Source organism: Schistocerca americana, chromosome X (genome assembly GCF_021461395.2).
Source record: "Schistocerca americana isolate TAMUIC-IGC-003095 chromosome X, iqSchAmer2.1, whole genome shotgun sequence".
Lineage (NCBI taxonomy): Eukaryota > Metazoa > Arthropoda > Insecta > Orthoptera > Acrididae > Schistocerca > Schistocerca americana.
This window is the reverse complement of record NC_060130.1, coordinates 851,629,660-851,646,746: the sequence shown is the minus strand read 5'-3', so window position 1 is coordinate 851,646,746 and position 17,087 is coordinate 851,629,660. Positions and strand designations below refer to the sequence as shown.

Here is a 17,087-nt window from a genome sequence, read left to right as displayed (position 1 = left end):
CAGGTTGCGTAACGGCACCTTATTACTGGAAACTGAGAATGCCTTTCAGGCACAAAAACTGCTTCGGGCCACCCTCCTGTACACGTTCCCTGTCCGGGTGGAGGCCCACCGAACTTTGAATTCGTCTCGTGGTGTGGTCTATACTGACTCCCTCGACGGATTGACTGACGAGGAGCTTCAATCATTCCTCGCTGAGCAGGGCGTGACGGCTGTCCATAGGGTCATGAAAAAGGTCAACAATGACCTTGTACCGACCCGGACAATTTTCTTGACCTTCGATAGTGTTAAGCTGCCATCGCGCATCAAGGCGGGCTACGAGGTTATTTCTGTTCGCCCCTATATCCCGACACCCACGCACTGCTACCAGTGTCAGCGTTTCAATCACACTCGACAGTCTTGTTCCAATGCGGCTAAATGTGTCACCTGTGGCAGGGATGCCCATGAGGGTGACTGTCCACCTCCGTCTCCTCGTTGTGTGAACTGTCAGGGTGACCATGCAGCATCCTCCCGCGACTGTCCTGTCTATAAGGAAGAACGCTGTATCCAGGAAATTCGGGTCAAAGAGAAAGTGTCCACCTCGGCTGCTCGCAAGCTATTGGCTAGTAGGAAGCCCACGCTGCTCCCAGCGGGGAAATACAGTACTGTCCTCGCCTCTCCTCGGACTACCCGGGAGGTAGCAACCCAGACATGCGATCTGACCTTCAGCACCACGGTCGTCCGTTCGGCCAGTGCTAAGATCGCGCGGTCGACGTCTCCTCTTCCTCCCATCACCCCACAGACACGAGCACCTTCTTCAGCTTCTGCTAAAACGAAGACACCGAAGTCAGATGCACGGGCCTTCAAGAAGGAACCATCCCGTGCAGACTTCCTCCGTACCTCGACCTCACAGCCTTCGACCGGTACTTCCACTACACGTCCTTCCAAAAAGGCGCATAGGAAGCACAGTTCTCCTTCCCCGCCACGGCGCATTTCTTCTCTTGCGCCACCCAGCGGCTGCCGCCCCAGGCCGTCATCCGTTTCGCCTGGCCGCACCGCTGGTCGCCGTACATCTGGCCGTTCACTGGCGGAGGAAGCTCCCCCTCCCGGCCATCCTCCCGAGATGGCCGATGACCCTATAGACCCAATGGACGATGACTGTCCGCCTACTGATAGCGGCGGCAGTGCTCGCTCGAAGCCAGGCCCTAAGCGGCCTTCGAGGTGACCACTTCTCTCATCTTTCTTTTCTTACGATGGCACTTATTCACTGGAATATTCGCAGCATTCGCTCCAACCGAGAGGACTTGAAGTTGCTGCTCCGCTTGCACCGTCCGCTTGTCGTAGCCCTCCAGGAAACTAAGCTACGCCCATGCGATCAAATTGCCTTGGCACACTACACCTCTGTGCGTTTTGACCTACCCCCTGTGGTAGGTATCCCAGCTCATGGAGGGGTTATGTTGCTGGTCCGGGATGATATTTACTACGATCCCATCACGTTGCACACCGGCCTGCAGGCAGTTGCCATCCGCATTACTCTCCCCACTTTTACGTTTTCCTTTTGTACCGTTTACACTCCATCGTCATCTGCCGTTACCAGGGCAGACGTGATGCAACTTATTGCTCAGCTACCTGCACCATTTTTGTTAACTGGAGACTTCAATGCCCACCATCCCCTTTGGGGCTCTCCAGCATCCTGCCCGAGGGGCTCCTTGTTAGCAGACCTTTTCAACCAGCTCGATCTTGTCTGCCTCAATACTGGCGCCCCTACTTTTCTTTCGGACACATCTCACACCTATTCCCATTTAGACCTCTCTATATGTACTCCCCAACTTGCACGCCGGTTTGAGTGGTATGCACTTTCTGATACATATTCGAGCGACCATTTCCCGTGTGTTATCCATCTCCTGCAGCATACTCCCTCTCCGTGCTCCTCTCGTTGGACCATCTCCAAGGCAGACTGGGAGCTCTTCTCTTCCAGGGCTACCTTTCAGGATCAAACCTTCACAAGCTGCGATCGTCAGGTCGCACACCTCACGGAAGTCATTCTCGCTGCTGCTGAATATTCCATCCCTCACCCTACTTCTTCTCCACGTCGCGTACCGGTCCCCTGGTGGACCGCAGCATGTAGAGATGCTTTACGTGCTCGTCGACGTGCTTTACGCACCTTTAAGCGCCACCCTACAGTGGCGAATTGTATTAATTATAAACGATTACGTGCTCAGTGTCGTCGTATTATTAAAGAAAGCAAGAAAGCCAGCTGGGCTGCTTTCACAAGCACCTTCAACAGTTCTACCCCTTCTTCTGTTGTCTGGGGTAGCCTGCGCCGGCTATCTGGCACTAAGGTCCACTCCCCAGTTTCTGGCTTGAAGGTCGCGAATGAAGTCCTTGTGGCCCCTGAGGCTGTCTCCAATGCCTTCGGCCGCTTTTTTGCCGAGGTTTCGAGCTCCGCTCATTACCACCCTGCCTTCCTCCCCCGCAAACAGGCAGAGGAGGCTAGGCCACCTGACTTCCGCTCCTCGAATTGTGAAAGTTATAATGCCCCATTCACCATGCGGGAACTCGAAACCGCACTTGGCCGATCACGGTCCTCCGCTCCAGGGCCTGATTCTATTCATATTCAGATGCTGAAGAACCTTTCTCCTGCGGGTAAAGGTTTTCTTCTTCGTACATACAATCGCATCTGGATTGAGGGACATGTTCCCGCATGCTGGCGCGAGTCTATTGTTGTCCCGATTCCTAAGCCGGGGAAGGACAAGCACTTGCCTTCCAGTTATCGACCTATCTCGCTTACCAGCTGTGTCTGTAAAGTGATGGAGCGAATGGTTAACTCTCGATTGGTTTGGCTGCTCGAGTCTCGACGCCTACTTACCAATGTGCAATGTGGATTTCGAAGGCGCCGCTCTGCTGTTGACCATCTGGTTACCTTGTCGACCTTCATTATGAATAACTTCTTGCGGAAGCGCCCGACCGCGGCTGTGTTCTTTGATTTGGAGAAGGCTTACGACACCTGTTGGAGGGCGGGCATTCTCCGCACCATGCATACATGGGGCTTTCGCGGTCGCCTCCCTCTTTTTATTCATTCCTTTTTAATGGATCGACAGTTTCGGGTACGTGTGGGTTCTGTCCTGTCCGACACCTTTCGCCAGGAGAATGGGGTGCCACAGGGCTCAGTTTTGAGCGTCGCTCTCTTCGCCATCGCGATCAATCCAATAATGGATTGCCTCCCAGCTGATGTATCAGGCTCCCTTTTCGTGGACGATTTTACCATCTATTGCAGCGCGCAGTGTGCACGTGTCCTGGAGCGCTGTCTTCAGCGTTCTCTTGACCGTCTTTACTCCTGGAGTGTCGCCAATGGCTTCCGTTTTTCTGCCGAGAAGACGGTCTGTATTAACTTCTGGCGCTACAAAGAGTTTCTCCCACCGTCCTTACGACTCGGTCCCGTTGCTCTCCCACTCGTGGAGACAATCAAATTTTTAGGCCTTACCTTTGACAGGAAACTTAGCTGGTCTCCACATGTGTCATATTTGGCCGCCCGTTGTACCCGTTCTTTAAATGTCCTCCGTGTTCTCAGTGGTATGTCGTGGGGAGCGGATCGAACCGTCCTACTTCGTCTATATCGGTCGATCGTCCGCTCCAAGCTGGATTATGGGAGCTTCGTATACTCCTCTGCACGGCCATCCATCTTACGCCGCCTCAACTCCATACAACATCGGGGTTTACGACTTGCGATCGGAGCATTTTATACCAGTCCCGTAGAGAGTCTTCATGCTGACGCTGGCGAATTGCCACTCACCTACCGGCGCGATATACTGCTTTGTCGGTATGCCTGTCGGCTACTGTCAATGCCCGACCATCCGTCTTATCGTTCCTTTTTTGACGACTCTCTTGACCTTCAATACGGGTTGTATGTCTCTGCCTTGCTACCCCCTGGAGTTCGCTTTCGTCGCCTCCTTCAACACCTTCATTTTTCACTCCCTGCAACCTTTCGAGTGGGCGAGAGCCGCACGCCACCTTGGCTCCAGGCTCAGGTCCGCGTTCACCTCGACCTCAGCTCGCTCCCAAAAGAGGTCACCCCCGGTTCGGTCTACCACTCCCGTTTTTTGGAACTTCGTTCGAAGTTCAACAACATGACTTTCATTTATACAGATGGCTCTAAGACCAATGACGGGGTCGGGTGTTCCTTTATTGTCGGGGCACAAAGTTTCCAATACCGGCTCCATGGCCATTGTTCGGTCTTCACAGCTGAGTTCTTTGCCCTCTACCAGGCTGTTCTTTACATCTGCCGCCACCGACATTCTGCTTATGTCATCTGCTCAGATTCCCTGAGCGCCATCCAGAGCCTCAGTGATCCGTACCCGGTTCACCCTTTCGTACACCGGATCCAACGCTCTCTTCAGCAGCTGGTGGACGTCGGTACGCCGGTTAGCTTTATGTGGGTTCCTGGCCATGTCGGTATCCCTGGGAACGAAGCTGCAGATGCCGCGGCCAAGGCTGCGGTCCTCCAGCCTCGGACAGCTTCTTGTTGTGTCCCTTCGTCCGATTTTAGCAGGGTCATTTGTCGGCGCGTTGTGTCGCTGTGGCGTGCCGATTGGGCTGCACTTACCGACAACAAGCTTCGGGCCTTAAAACCTCTTCCCGTGGCTTGGACGTCCTCCTCACGCCCTTCTCGGCGGGAGGAGGTCGTTTTAGCAAGGTTAAGAATTGGACACTGCCGGTTCAGCCATCGCCATCTGCTGACGGCTGCGCCGGCGCCGTTCTGCCCATGTGGGCACTTGCTGACGGTTAGACACATTTTAATGTCCTGTCCTGATCTTAACACACTGCGCCTCGATCTTAACCTGCCTAATACTTTCGATGCCATTTTAGCGGATGACCCACGAGCAGCTGCTCGTGTTCTTTGTTTTATCAATTTGACACACCTCGCTAAGGACATTTGATGATGTTTTTTAATCCTATGCCTGTCAGTCTGTCTTTTATTGTGTTTTCCCTTTTAGTTGTTGTTGTCAACTTGTGCCTCGCGGTGCATTCTTAGAGTAGTCAGGGCGCTAATGACCATTGAAGTTGTGCGCCCGAAAACCACAAAAAAAAAAAAAAAAAAAAAAAAAAAAAAAAAAAAAAAAAAGAATGGTTCGCAATGAACAACTTAATAATAAACACACACAAAACAAACACTATGCATCTACACACAGTGCAAAATAAACAGCCTTTAACTGCAACCATAGAACTGTTAGGCAAAAGACGTGAAATTGTAAATAGCGCAAAATTTTTGGGAGTTTGGATCCAAGATGACCTAAGATGGCAGAAACACACACAACTCCTATGTAGTAAATTAAATACCATTTGTTATAGCATAAAAATTCTTGCTGGATGGGCATCAATGCAAGCCATAAAAAATGTGTACTATGCCCAAGCAGAATCACTACTAAGATATGGTTTAATTTGCTGGGGAAATTCACCACCCAGGAAAAGCTGTTTTATTGCACAAAAAAGATTTATAAGAGCCATGGAATGCTCAGCACCTTGATCTTCATGCAAACCCTCATTTAAAAAGCTTCATATTCTTCCATTACCATGCCTATATATCCTCGAAACAATGTTTGTAAGGAAAATCGTAGATGAAAATAGCAAGAGTGCTCCAAAAAACCAAAATATCCATTCATACAACACAAGGAATAATAAAGATTTACATATGCAGTTTTCACATACAACATTAAAACAAAAAGGTCCCTTGCAAGCAGGAAAAAAACTGTATAACAGACTACCTAAAAAAATTAAGGCAATAACTGGCATGCACAAATTCAAAACTGCAGTGAGTGACTACTTGCTACAGAATTGCTACTATAGTGTTGATGAATATTTATCTACAATGTAAATATGTGAAAAATTTAAATAGTTTACACAATTAAGTCCAAAATAAGAAATGTGTACATGTAGATTTATCTGTGTATTGTATGTGGTCTATCACATACATGTGTGTGTTTGTATAATCAAGGCCGAAAGTATGAAATGTGTGCGTATAAAATTTATTTGTGTATTTGTGAAATGTTATTCCCATGTGTTAGTTATATTGCTATATACTGAAAACCATACAACAGTTTTTCTGTTAAACTTTATTCCAAATTATTTGACTTGTCCTATATCATTATGTACCCCTGTACAGTGTGTGATTCACAGGGCCAATAAATATACAATACAATACAATACAATACAATAACACTTTGGCTGTACATGTGTTTCAAAAGTATGTAATAAATTACATAAAAGAAAATTTTCTCAAGGTAGAGAAGCTGATATACTTTTCAGATGGAAGTGGTAGTCAGTAGAAGAACAAAAAGAATTTTTAAAATCTGTGAAACCACAAAGTAGACTTTGTGTTGGATGCTGAATGGTTCCTTTTTTGCGTCTTGCCACGGTAAAAATGCATGTGATGGAGTAGGAGGTATAACAAAATGTGAAGTAAAGCCAGCCCACAAAGACCAACCACAGAACAAATTCTCACAGTACAGGACATGTATGTCTTTTGGGAGGATAATATTAAAGGCATCACCTATTTTTTGATCAAGAAAGAAGTGGTTTTGCATATGATAACAACACTTCAAACCAGATTTGAAAACTGTATAGCAATAAAGGGAACAAGACATTTCCACAAGTTCCTTGGCATTGCAGAAAACTTAGTTCGATGCTATGCAACATCAGAAACCAAAATTTGTGAGGATTATTGTGTCAGTGTAATTACATATGTCTTTAATGTTGAATGACATAGTGGCATGTGTGTATGATGGACAGTTGTGGCTTGCAGAGATTGAAAGAATAAGATTGGAAAATAATGATGTTTTTGTGCATTTTTACCACCCTTCTGGTCCAACATCATTCAAGAAATCTACTAGTGACTAAGCTTGGATACCAGTGGAAAAATGTTTTAAGGAAACTTTCAGTGCTTGAACTTACCACAGCAACTGGGAGCTCGTATTCTGTGTCACAGAAGCTGTCTGAAGAAATAAGTGTTCTTAACATTCACCACCGGGTTTAGGAACAGTTGCATATCAAAGGATGCTAATTGAAAATATTTATTTTAAGTATGTCAGCATAATATAATTGTTAATTTCAGTGATGTTTCCACTTTTTGTATGAAATTCAGTACCTTACTTCAATAATAATTGATTATATCCTGCTAATATCACACATGAATAGGCAACAGCCATAAGATCAGCTGTAGAGTAATGTGAATTGTCTCCTCATTTTCAAAAATTCCTATCTTCGTTCATAGTCAGATATCAGTGTTGAAATTTTTACAGTACGTTGCTATCACATAGGTGTACAAACTGTGCAAAAATCATATTTTTATATTCAGTCCCACCTAAGATAACTAACCCCAAACTTTACAATAACTGAAAATTTTTAGATTTCAAAAATTCATAAAAAATTAAGGAAACATTTGTAAGTGTTCTTGCTCTTTATGAGGCTAGTAGTGTATGATATCTAACTATAGGAAAAAAATAGACCCTCATAAATCACTCCTTGTTTGTTATTTTTGGGCCTAAAAAGTGGATTTTTGAAAATTTGGATACCAAACTTTGGAGGTCATTTTGACTGGTTATTTTTGAATTTAGGGTATTTTGTGTAAGAGACAATATTTTAGATAACACTTTTCTAAAAACAATCATGTCAATTGCAATGTTGTAACTTAACCCAGTGCAGAGATATTCATATTTTTGCTAATGTCTCTAAAGTGAAACAACATCGCACGCCAACAAACGAAAATGACTGCCATTCAGTAAAGGTGAAAGGTAAAATTTTTTAAAAAACTGTTTTGAACTTCTCAATTATAGGACAATCACATATAAAACAATTAAAATATATAAAAATGGTCAAGCAACCAACCAACTTAATTTTTATTGGACAGCTTCATTTAGATTGACCTTAATGAGAAGTTCAGACAGGCAGGTATTAGAGATGTTAAAATATCACAAGATTTACATAAAAGCACATTGAAAAATAATGTTAGTATATTGCATAAGAATATCAGGGGATTAAAAAACAAAGTAGATGAGCTTCTTGTTTGTTCAGAAGATTTAGAAACTGAGGGTGGAATAGATGTACTATGCCTGTCTGAACATCGTATAGTCACAGGTATGAAAATTGTAAATGTAGGTGGATATAAGCTTTCAGCACATGTAAGTAGAGACACTATGGAGAGAGGAGTAGTTGCCATATATGTTAAAATCTGCCAGAGTGAGAACAATTTGGAAACTAAAAAATTTTGCATAGAGCAACATATAGAAGCATGAGTGGTGAGCTTAAACTAAATAATGGCACTTTTATATTATAGCTGTATATAGGTCCCCATTGGGAAATTTTGAACTATTTTTGAAAAAAACTTGGATTCTTTGTTGTGCTATCTATCAAAGGAAAGCAAATTATTGTTTGTGGGGATTTCAATGTAGATTTTCTAAAAGAGTAAAATAGAAAGCTTGACCTTGAAGTATTACATGGTTCTTTCAATTTGACATCAGTTACTGATTTTCCTACTTGAGTTGTGCAGGAAAGCAGCACACTGATGGATAATTTTTTAATAGACCAAGATAAATTTAATCAAATAAACTTTTCCAGTTAAGAATGGTCTATCTGATAATGATGCACAGCCAGTTACAGTATATGATATAGCTCCATACAGTAATGCAAAACAATCCTCCAAAAATAGTGCATTCAATTAACATTTTAACAATTCAAAAAAATTTTAGGGAGAGCTTTCAACAGTTTGACTGGGATGAGGTGTACAGGGAACATGATGCTAATTTAAAATTTAACCTATTTCATGATACCTTTGTGAGTATATTTGAAAACTGTTTCCCTAAGAATACAGTGAAATATAATTGTATGAAACCATGTAAAAAGCCATGGCTTACTAAAGGGATAAAAATATCTTGTAAACAGAAGAGGGAAACGTATCTTGGAGCTAGTAGTAGTACTGACCCAGAAACAGTAAAACATTATAAAAACTACTGCACTGTATTACGAAAAGTTATTACAAAGACTAAAAGTATGTGCATTAGGTCCGAGATTAGCACATCTGATAATAAAATTAAAACAATTTGGAATGTTGTTAAAAGGGAAACAGGGCAACTGAGAGCACAGAAAGACTGTATTTCTATCAAACACAATGAAAAGTTCAACAATAAGTCAGAATAAGAAAACATTTTTAATAATAATGTAAGTGTTGTAGAGAAAATATGATCCAGCTATTCATTAGAAAAGCAAGGCAGTAAATGGAAGAGGCATTACCTATTGAATTTGATAAAACTGAAATTCAACCCACCTCTCCTAATGAAATTAGGAAAATAATAAATTTACTCAAAAGTAAATGCTCACATGGAATTAATGTCATTTCCAACAGAGTACTAAAAGCTTGCTCCCAATAGATAAGCAGGATTCTCGGCCACATATGTAGTAGCTCACTGAAACAGGGTATTTTTCCAGATAGACTGAAATATGCTATTGTTAAATCATTGCATGAGAAAGAGAATAGGTCTGATGTTAACAACTACTGACCAGTCTCACTTCCAACAGCTTTATCCAAAATTCTTGAAAAAGTAATGTATCCAAGATTAGCATCACATATTTGTAAAAATGAAATACTAACAAAACGTGAATTTGGTTTTCAGGAAGGCTTTTCAACAGAAAATGCTATATATGCTTTAACTGATAAAATATTAAATGCATTGAATAACCGAACATAGCCCATTAGAATATTTTGTGATATCTCAAAGGCTTTTGATTGTGTGAATCATGAAATTCTTCTAGATAAGCTTAAGTATTGTGATATGAGTGGGACACTGCACAAATGGTTTAATTCGTACTTAACTGGAAGAATGCAGAAGGTTGAAGTTAACAGTACAGATAGTCTGTAAAAATCAGCAGAGTCTTCTAACGGGGGAGGTATCAAGAATAGTGTCCCACAGGGTTCAGTCTTCAGTCCCTTATTGTTCTTAATATACACATAAAAAAAAAAAGTTTTGCATCATCCCGATTCCTAAACCTCCAGAAGATAGACGTTGACTGTGGATATTGTATCACAGACACAGTCCCTTTGACTGTTCAGAGATGTCATTAAACATGCGCAAAGATGTAAACCACCATGCATCAGCTGCGCCTATAAGACGGATGGGGTCCGACAGCCGATCAGTTCGTCATTCCACTAGGAAGGAGGTACATGGCTCGTGTTGTCTGTAGTTTGACCATGCCTAGATGGTCAATACCGTGGTTCGATCGCATCCACATTGTTACTTTGTGCCAGGAAGGTCTCTCAACAACAGAAGTGTCCAGGCGTCTCAGAGTGAACCAAAACGATGTTGTCCGGACATGGAGGAGATACAGAGAGAGACAGGAACTGTCGATGACACACCTCGCTCAGGCCGCCCAAAGGCTACTACTGCAGTGGATGACCGCTATGTACGGATCATGGGTCGGAGGAACCCTGACAGCAACGCCACCATGTTGAATAAAGCTTTTCGTGCAGTCACAGGACATCGTGTTATGACTCAAATTGTGCGCAATAGGCTGCATGATGCGCAACTTCACTCCCGACGACCATGGTGAGGTCCATCTTTGCAACTGTGACACCATGCAGCGCAGTACAGATGGGCCCAACAATGTGCTGAATGGACCACTCAGGATTGGCATCACATTATCTTCAGTGATGAGTGTCGCATGTGCCTTTAACCTGACAATCATCGGAGACGTGTCTGGAGGCAACCCGGTCAGGCCGAACGCCTTAGACACACTGTCCAGTGAGTGCAGCAAGGTGGAGGTTCTCTGCTGTTTTGGGGTGGCATTATGTGGGGCCTACGTACACTGCTGGTGGTCATGGAAGGTGACATAATGGCTGTATGATACATGAATGCCATCCTCCGACCAATACTGCAAACATATCGGCAGCTTATTGGTGAGGCATTCGTCTTCATGGATGACAATTCGCATCCACTTCATGCACATCTTGTGAATGACTTCCTTCAGGATAACAATATCGTTCAACCAGAGTGGCCAGCATGTTCTCCAGACATGAACCCTATCGAACATGCCTGGGATAGATTGAAAGGGCTGTTGATGGACGACGTGACCCACCAACCATGCTGAGGGATCTACACTGAATCGCTGTTCAGGAGTAGGACAATCTGGACCAACAGTGGCTTAATGAACTTGTGGATAGTATGCAACAATGAACACAGGCATGCATGATTGCAAGAGGACATGCTACTGGGTATTAGAGGTACTGGTGTGTACAGCAATCTGGACCATTACCTCTGAAGGTCTTTCTGTATGGTGGTACAACATGCAGTGTGTGGTTTTCATGTGCAGTAAAAAGGGTGGAAATGATGTTTATGTTGATCTCTGTTCCAATTTTCTGTTCAGGTTTCGGAACTCTTGGAACCTGGTGTGTGTGTGTGTGTGTGTGTGTGTGTGTGTGTGTGTGTGTGTGTGTGTGTGTGTGTGTGTGTGTGTACTCTCCACTCTCTATTCATGAAGATGCAAAGCAAGTTCTTTTTGATAATGATAAAAGTACCCAACAAGCAAGAATCAGCTGAGGAAATTGTAAATAATGTCTTTCAGAAAATTCTTAAGTGTTTCTCTGCAAATGTTTCCTCGCTAAATTTTGAGAAAACCCAGTTTATACAATTCTGTACAGTAAATGGCATAACACCATTGATAAATATAGACTATGAACAGAGGTTTGTTGTTAAGGCAGAATACTGGGTGTGTGCATTGATGAGAAATTGAATTGGAAGAAGCATGTCAATAATCTGCTGAAACAGTTAAGTTTAGATTCTTACGCTCGTATGGTTTTTGTAAATTTTGGTGATAAACAAATCAGTAAATTAGCCTACTTTGCCTATTTTCATTCACTGTTTTCATATGTCATCATATTTTGGGGCAATTCGCCATTAAGAGAGAAAATATTCATTACACGAAAGTGTGTAATCAGAATAATAGTTGGAGCCGGTCCAAGGTCACCTTGCAGACATTTATTAAGGAACTCTGGATATTCACAGTACCTTCACAATACATATATTCACTTACGAAATTTGTGATTGAGAACCCATCCCAATTCAAAAATAACAGCAAAGTGCATAGCTACAACACTAGAAGAAAGGATGATCTTCACTATTCTGGATTCAATTTGGCACAGAAAAGAGTGAATTATGCTGCCACAAAAATCTTCGGTCATTTGCCATATAGTATTAAAAGTCTGACAGATAGCCAACCAACATTTAAAAACAAATTGAAATAATTTCTGAATGACAACTCCTCCTACTCAATAGATGAATTCTTAGATATGAAGTAGTAGCTGTAAAAAAAAAAAAAAAAAAAAAAAAAAAAAAAAAAAAAAAAAAAAAAAAAAAAAAAAAAAATTAATTGTGTAAAGAAAACTTATGTTAAAGTGACACATTCCACATCATCATGAAATGTTGTATTCGTTATCTGTGGAACAAGGATTTATGTATGTATGTATGTAAAATCTTCATGCAAATTTCTCTCACTTCTTTCCTCGTAGCTCCATATGGCATAATTGGCTTGGAACTTGGGTATACACCTTGCGCCAATAAAATTTTGGTTCAGCTTTCTAACTATTGAAATGAAGTGGTCATGTAATATTGTTCTGAACTCTCATAGTTCAGTTAATTCTTCCTCACAAAAGCAGTATGTTGAGTGCCCACCTTCTGCCCTGATACTTAATTTATAACTGACAATAGCAAAAAATTAAAACAAAGAGATCTCTCTTTCCATGGTATATTGAATTCATTTAGCATGTCTGATGACATTCTTCAGCAGTTTGGAGTATTGTCTGCAGCAAAATTCTGTAACTGGTGTGACACTCTTTCATGTTGAGATACGGCTCCTGTTTTCTCCTGCATGATATTATAATGCCATTAGTTACCTAGACTGATTGTTTATTTAATGCTGCATGTTTGCTTTCAGTGTTTTAGTGGAAAGTAACTGTCAGTCTTTGAAGGAGTTGTTCACAAACATATTTGTTGTTAAAGTTGTCTGTGTTATAGACTTTTTGCCAAATGTGCCAGCAGAGATTGGCCTTAAACGCTATGGTTGTTCCACTTATTCCCATTGTATTTTGATGAAATAAGCTTCCTGAGCCTTCTGATCAGCTTTTTATCCATGAACCATGGACCTTGCCGTTGGTGGGGAGGCTTGCGTGCCTCAGCAATACAGATAGGCATACCGTAGGTGCAATTACAACAGAAGGGTATCTGTTGAGAGGCCAGGCAAACGTGTGGTTCCTGAAGAGGGCAGCAGCCTTTTCAGTAGTTGCAGGGGTAACAGTCTGGATGATTGACTGATCTGGCCTTGTAACACTAACCAAAATGGCCTTGCTGTGCTGGTACTGCGGACAGCTGAATGCAAGGGGAAACTACAGCCATAATTTTTCCCGAGGGCATGCAGCTTTACTGTATGGTTAAATGATGATGGCATCCTCTTGGGGTAGAATATTCCGGAGGTAAAACAGTCCCTCATTCGGATCTCCGGGCGGGGATTACTCAAGAGGACGTTGTTATCAGGAGAAAGAAAACTGGCGTTCTACGGGTCGGAGTGTGGAATGCCAGATCCCTTAATCAGTCAGGTAGGTTAGAAAATTTAAAAAGGGAAATGGATAGGTTAAAGTTAGATATAGTGGGAATTAGTGAAGTTCGGTGGCAGGAGGAACAAGACTTTTGGTCAGGTGAATACAGGTTTATAAATACAAAATCAAATAGGGGTAATGCAGGAGTAGGTTTAATAATGAGTAAAAAAAAAAAAAAAATAGGAGTGCAGGTAAGCTACTACAAACAGTGTAGTGAACGCATTATTGTGGCCAAGATAGATACAAAGCCCACACCTACCACAGTAGTACAAGTTTATATGCCAACAGGCCCTGCAGATGACAAAGAGATTGACGAAATGTATGATGAGGTAAAAGAAATTATTCAGATAGTGAAGGGAGATGAAAATATAATAGTCATGGGTGACTGGAATTCGATAGCAGGAAAAGGAAGAGAAGGAAACATAGTAGGTGAATATGGAATGGGGATAAGAAATGAAAGAGGAAGCCGCCTGGTAGAATTTTGCACAGAACATAACTTAATCATGGCTAACACTTGGTTCAAGAATCATAAAAGAAGGTTGAATACATGGAAGGGGCCTGGAGATACTGGAAGGTATCAGATAGATTATATAATGGTAAGACAGAGATTCAGGAACCAGATTTTAAATTGTAAGAGATTTCCAGGGGCAGATGTGGACTCTGACCACAATCTATTGGTTATGAATTGTAGATTAAAACTGAAGAAATTGCAAAAAGGTGGGAATTTAAGGAGATGGGACATGGATAAACTGAAAGAACCAGAGGTTGTAGAGAGTTTCAGGGAGAGCATAAGGGAACAATTGACAGGAATGGGGGAAAGAAATACAGTAGAAGAAGAATGGGTAGCTTTGAGAGACGAAATGGTGAAGGTAGCAGAGGATCAAGTAGGTAAAAAGATGAGAGCTAATAGAAATCCTTGGTTAACAGAAGAGATATTGAATTTAATTGATGAAAGGAGAAAATATAAAAATGCAGTAAATGACGCAGGCAAAAAGGAATACAAACGTCTCAAAAATGAGATCGACAGGAAGCGCAAAATGGCTAAGCAGGGATGGCTAGAGGTCAAATGTAAGGATTTAGAGGCGCATATCGCTAGGGGTAAGACAGATTCTGCCTACAGGAAATGTAGACACCTTTGGAGGAATGAGAACCACTTGCATGAATATCAAGAGCTCAGATGGAAACCCAGTTCTAAGCAAAGAAGGGAAAGCAGAAAGGTGGAAGGAGTATATAGAGGGTCTATACAAGGGCGATGTTTTTGAGGACAATATTATGGAAATGGAAGAGGAGGTAGATGAAGATCATATGTGACAATGTTGACTGAAATACTCTTTCAAATTCTGAAGGTGGCAGGGGTAAAATACAGGGAGCGAAAGGCTATTTAAAATTTGTACAGAAACCAGGTGTCAGTTATAAGAGTGAAGGGGCACGAAAGTGAAGCAGTCGTTAGGGAGTGAGACAGGGTTGTAGCCTCTACCCGATGTTATTCAATCTGTATATTGAGCAACCGGTAAAGGAAACAAAAGAAAAATTCACAGTAGGTATTAAAATCCGTGGAGAAGAAATAAAAACTTTGATGTATGCCGGTGACATTGTAATTCTGTCAGAGACAGCAAAGGACCTGGAAGAGCAGCTGAACAGAATGGACAGTGTCTTGAAAGGAGGATATAAGATGAACATCAACAAAAGCAAAATGAGGATAATGGAATGTAGTCGAATTAAACTGGGTGATGCTGTGAGAATTAGATTAGGAAATGAGACACTTAAAGTAGTAAAGGAGTTTTGCTATTTGGGAAGCAAAATAACTGATGATGGTCGAAGTAGAGAGGATATAAAATGTAGACTGGCAATGGCAAGGAAAGCGTTTCTGAAGAAAAGAAATTTGTTAACATCGAGTATTGATTTAAGTGTCAGGAAGTCGTTTCTGAAAGTATTTGTATGGAGTGTAGTCATGTATGGAAGTGAAACATGAGCGATAAATAGTTTAGGCAAGAAGAGAATAGAAGCTTTGGAAGTGTGGTGCTACAGAAGACTGCTGAAGATTAGATGGGTAGATCACATAACTAATGAGGAGGGATGCAATAGAATTGGAGAGAAGAGAAATTTGTGGCACAACTTGACTAGGACGGATCGGTTGGTAGGGCATATTCTGAGGCATCAGGGGATCACCAATTTAGTACTGGAGGGCAGCGTGGAGGGTAAAAATCATAGAGGGAGGCAGAGATGAATACACTAAGCAAATTCAGAAGGATGTAGGTTGCTGTAGGTCCTGGGAGGTGAAGAAGCTTGCACAGGATAGAGTAGCGTGCAGAGCTGCATCAAACCAGTCTCTGGACTGAAGACCACAACAACAACAACTGAAATACTGCCACTGTGCAGGGAATTGTTCTAGGGAAGAATTACCTTGTTATTAACTTATCCTCAGGAAATCCTGCTCCTATGGAAAGGGCTTCCTAGCATAATTTCTCAGCTGTGAAGAGGATTTCAGGAGGCGGTATATAATAAACTGCGGTGTGGGCAGGATCAGCCATGTTTTACAATGCAGACCAGAATCTTTCTTACCTCAAGTGTCCAATGGTGTCCCACTTGCACTGGCTATGCCAGACACTTGTATCACAAATCTTCCATCAGAATGTGTGTAGCCACCTTTTAGAATTTATTCTCAATGTTTCATCAAATGTATTTCTGCTGAACAAAGGTGTTGTGTGGCTCGGAGAATGTAGTGTGTCATGCACTAGACATGAATCAGAGAACAGTGGGATAGTTTCCTGTAAACAGGTAAGTTGGTTTTTAATCAGGAATGATTCGCTCTAACTGTTAGACTGGTCCCTGGAACAACCATGCCAGTGTTGTGGAAAATGGACTGACAGGGCAACACCAGTGTCCTTGTTGGGGGCCAAATTATTTTAAGAGCTGATATGCCACTGCATCTGTTTTCCAGAAGAATACAGAGCACTGACATCCTGCAGTGGTTTGTGTGTGTTGTTAGAGAGAGTTTAAGGACAGAAGATTTGTCAGTTTCTTTTTGAGAGTATTGATAGAATGCCATTTTCCATTGCTTGATAGCTTAGTGTATCAGGGGGCAGGGGAAGGGGAGAGGGATGGGATTAGAAATATATTTCCTCAACTCACCCTATAGGAAATAACATCCAGTCTATTTTATTGCAGATCATGGCACGTCGTAAGTTCTGTGCAAAGAATTCTGATCCAATGGACCAGTGGCTGGAGTCACATGGATTTTATCGCAAGCACACAGCAAGAGATGGATCTTGTTTATTTAGAGCAGTTTCAGAACAGGTAGGTGGTGGTGGTGGTGGTGGTGGTGGTGGTGGTGGTGGTGGTGGTGGTGGTGGTGGGTAATATAAGTACAGTCAACTGGCTGGCTGTGGAGCGTGTGACCATTGAAAAGTTTTGTGACCTCCTACAAAGATTACCTGTTCCCTGGTGTATTGTATATCACTCTGCACCCCAAGCATGA

The 17,087-nt window shown here is 42.3% G+C and overlaps 1 protein-coding gene across 1 annotated transcript in view; it reads left to right on the top strand.

Annotated features, from left to right (window-relative positions):
- The window catches only part of LOC124556566, a 259,489-nt gene that overhangs the window by 30,603 nt on the left and 211,799 nt on the right, over window positions 1-17,087 (top strand). The window contains exon 2 of the mRNA XM_047130521.1: window positions 16,778-16,906. Coding sequence (XP_046986477.1) covers window positions 16,781-16,906 — 126 coding nt within the window. The 5' untranslated portion in view covers window positions 16,778-16,780. The remainder of the gene's footprint in view (window positions 1-16,777; window positions 16,907-17,087) is intronic.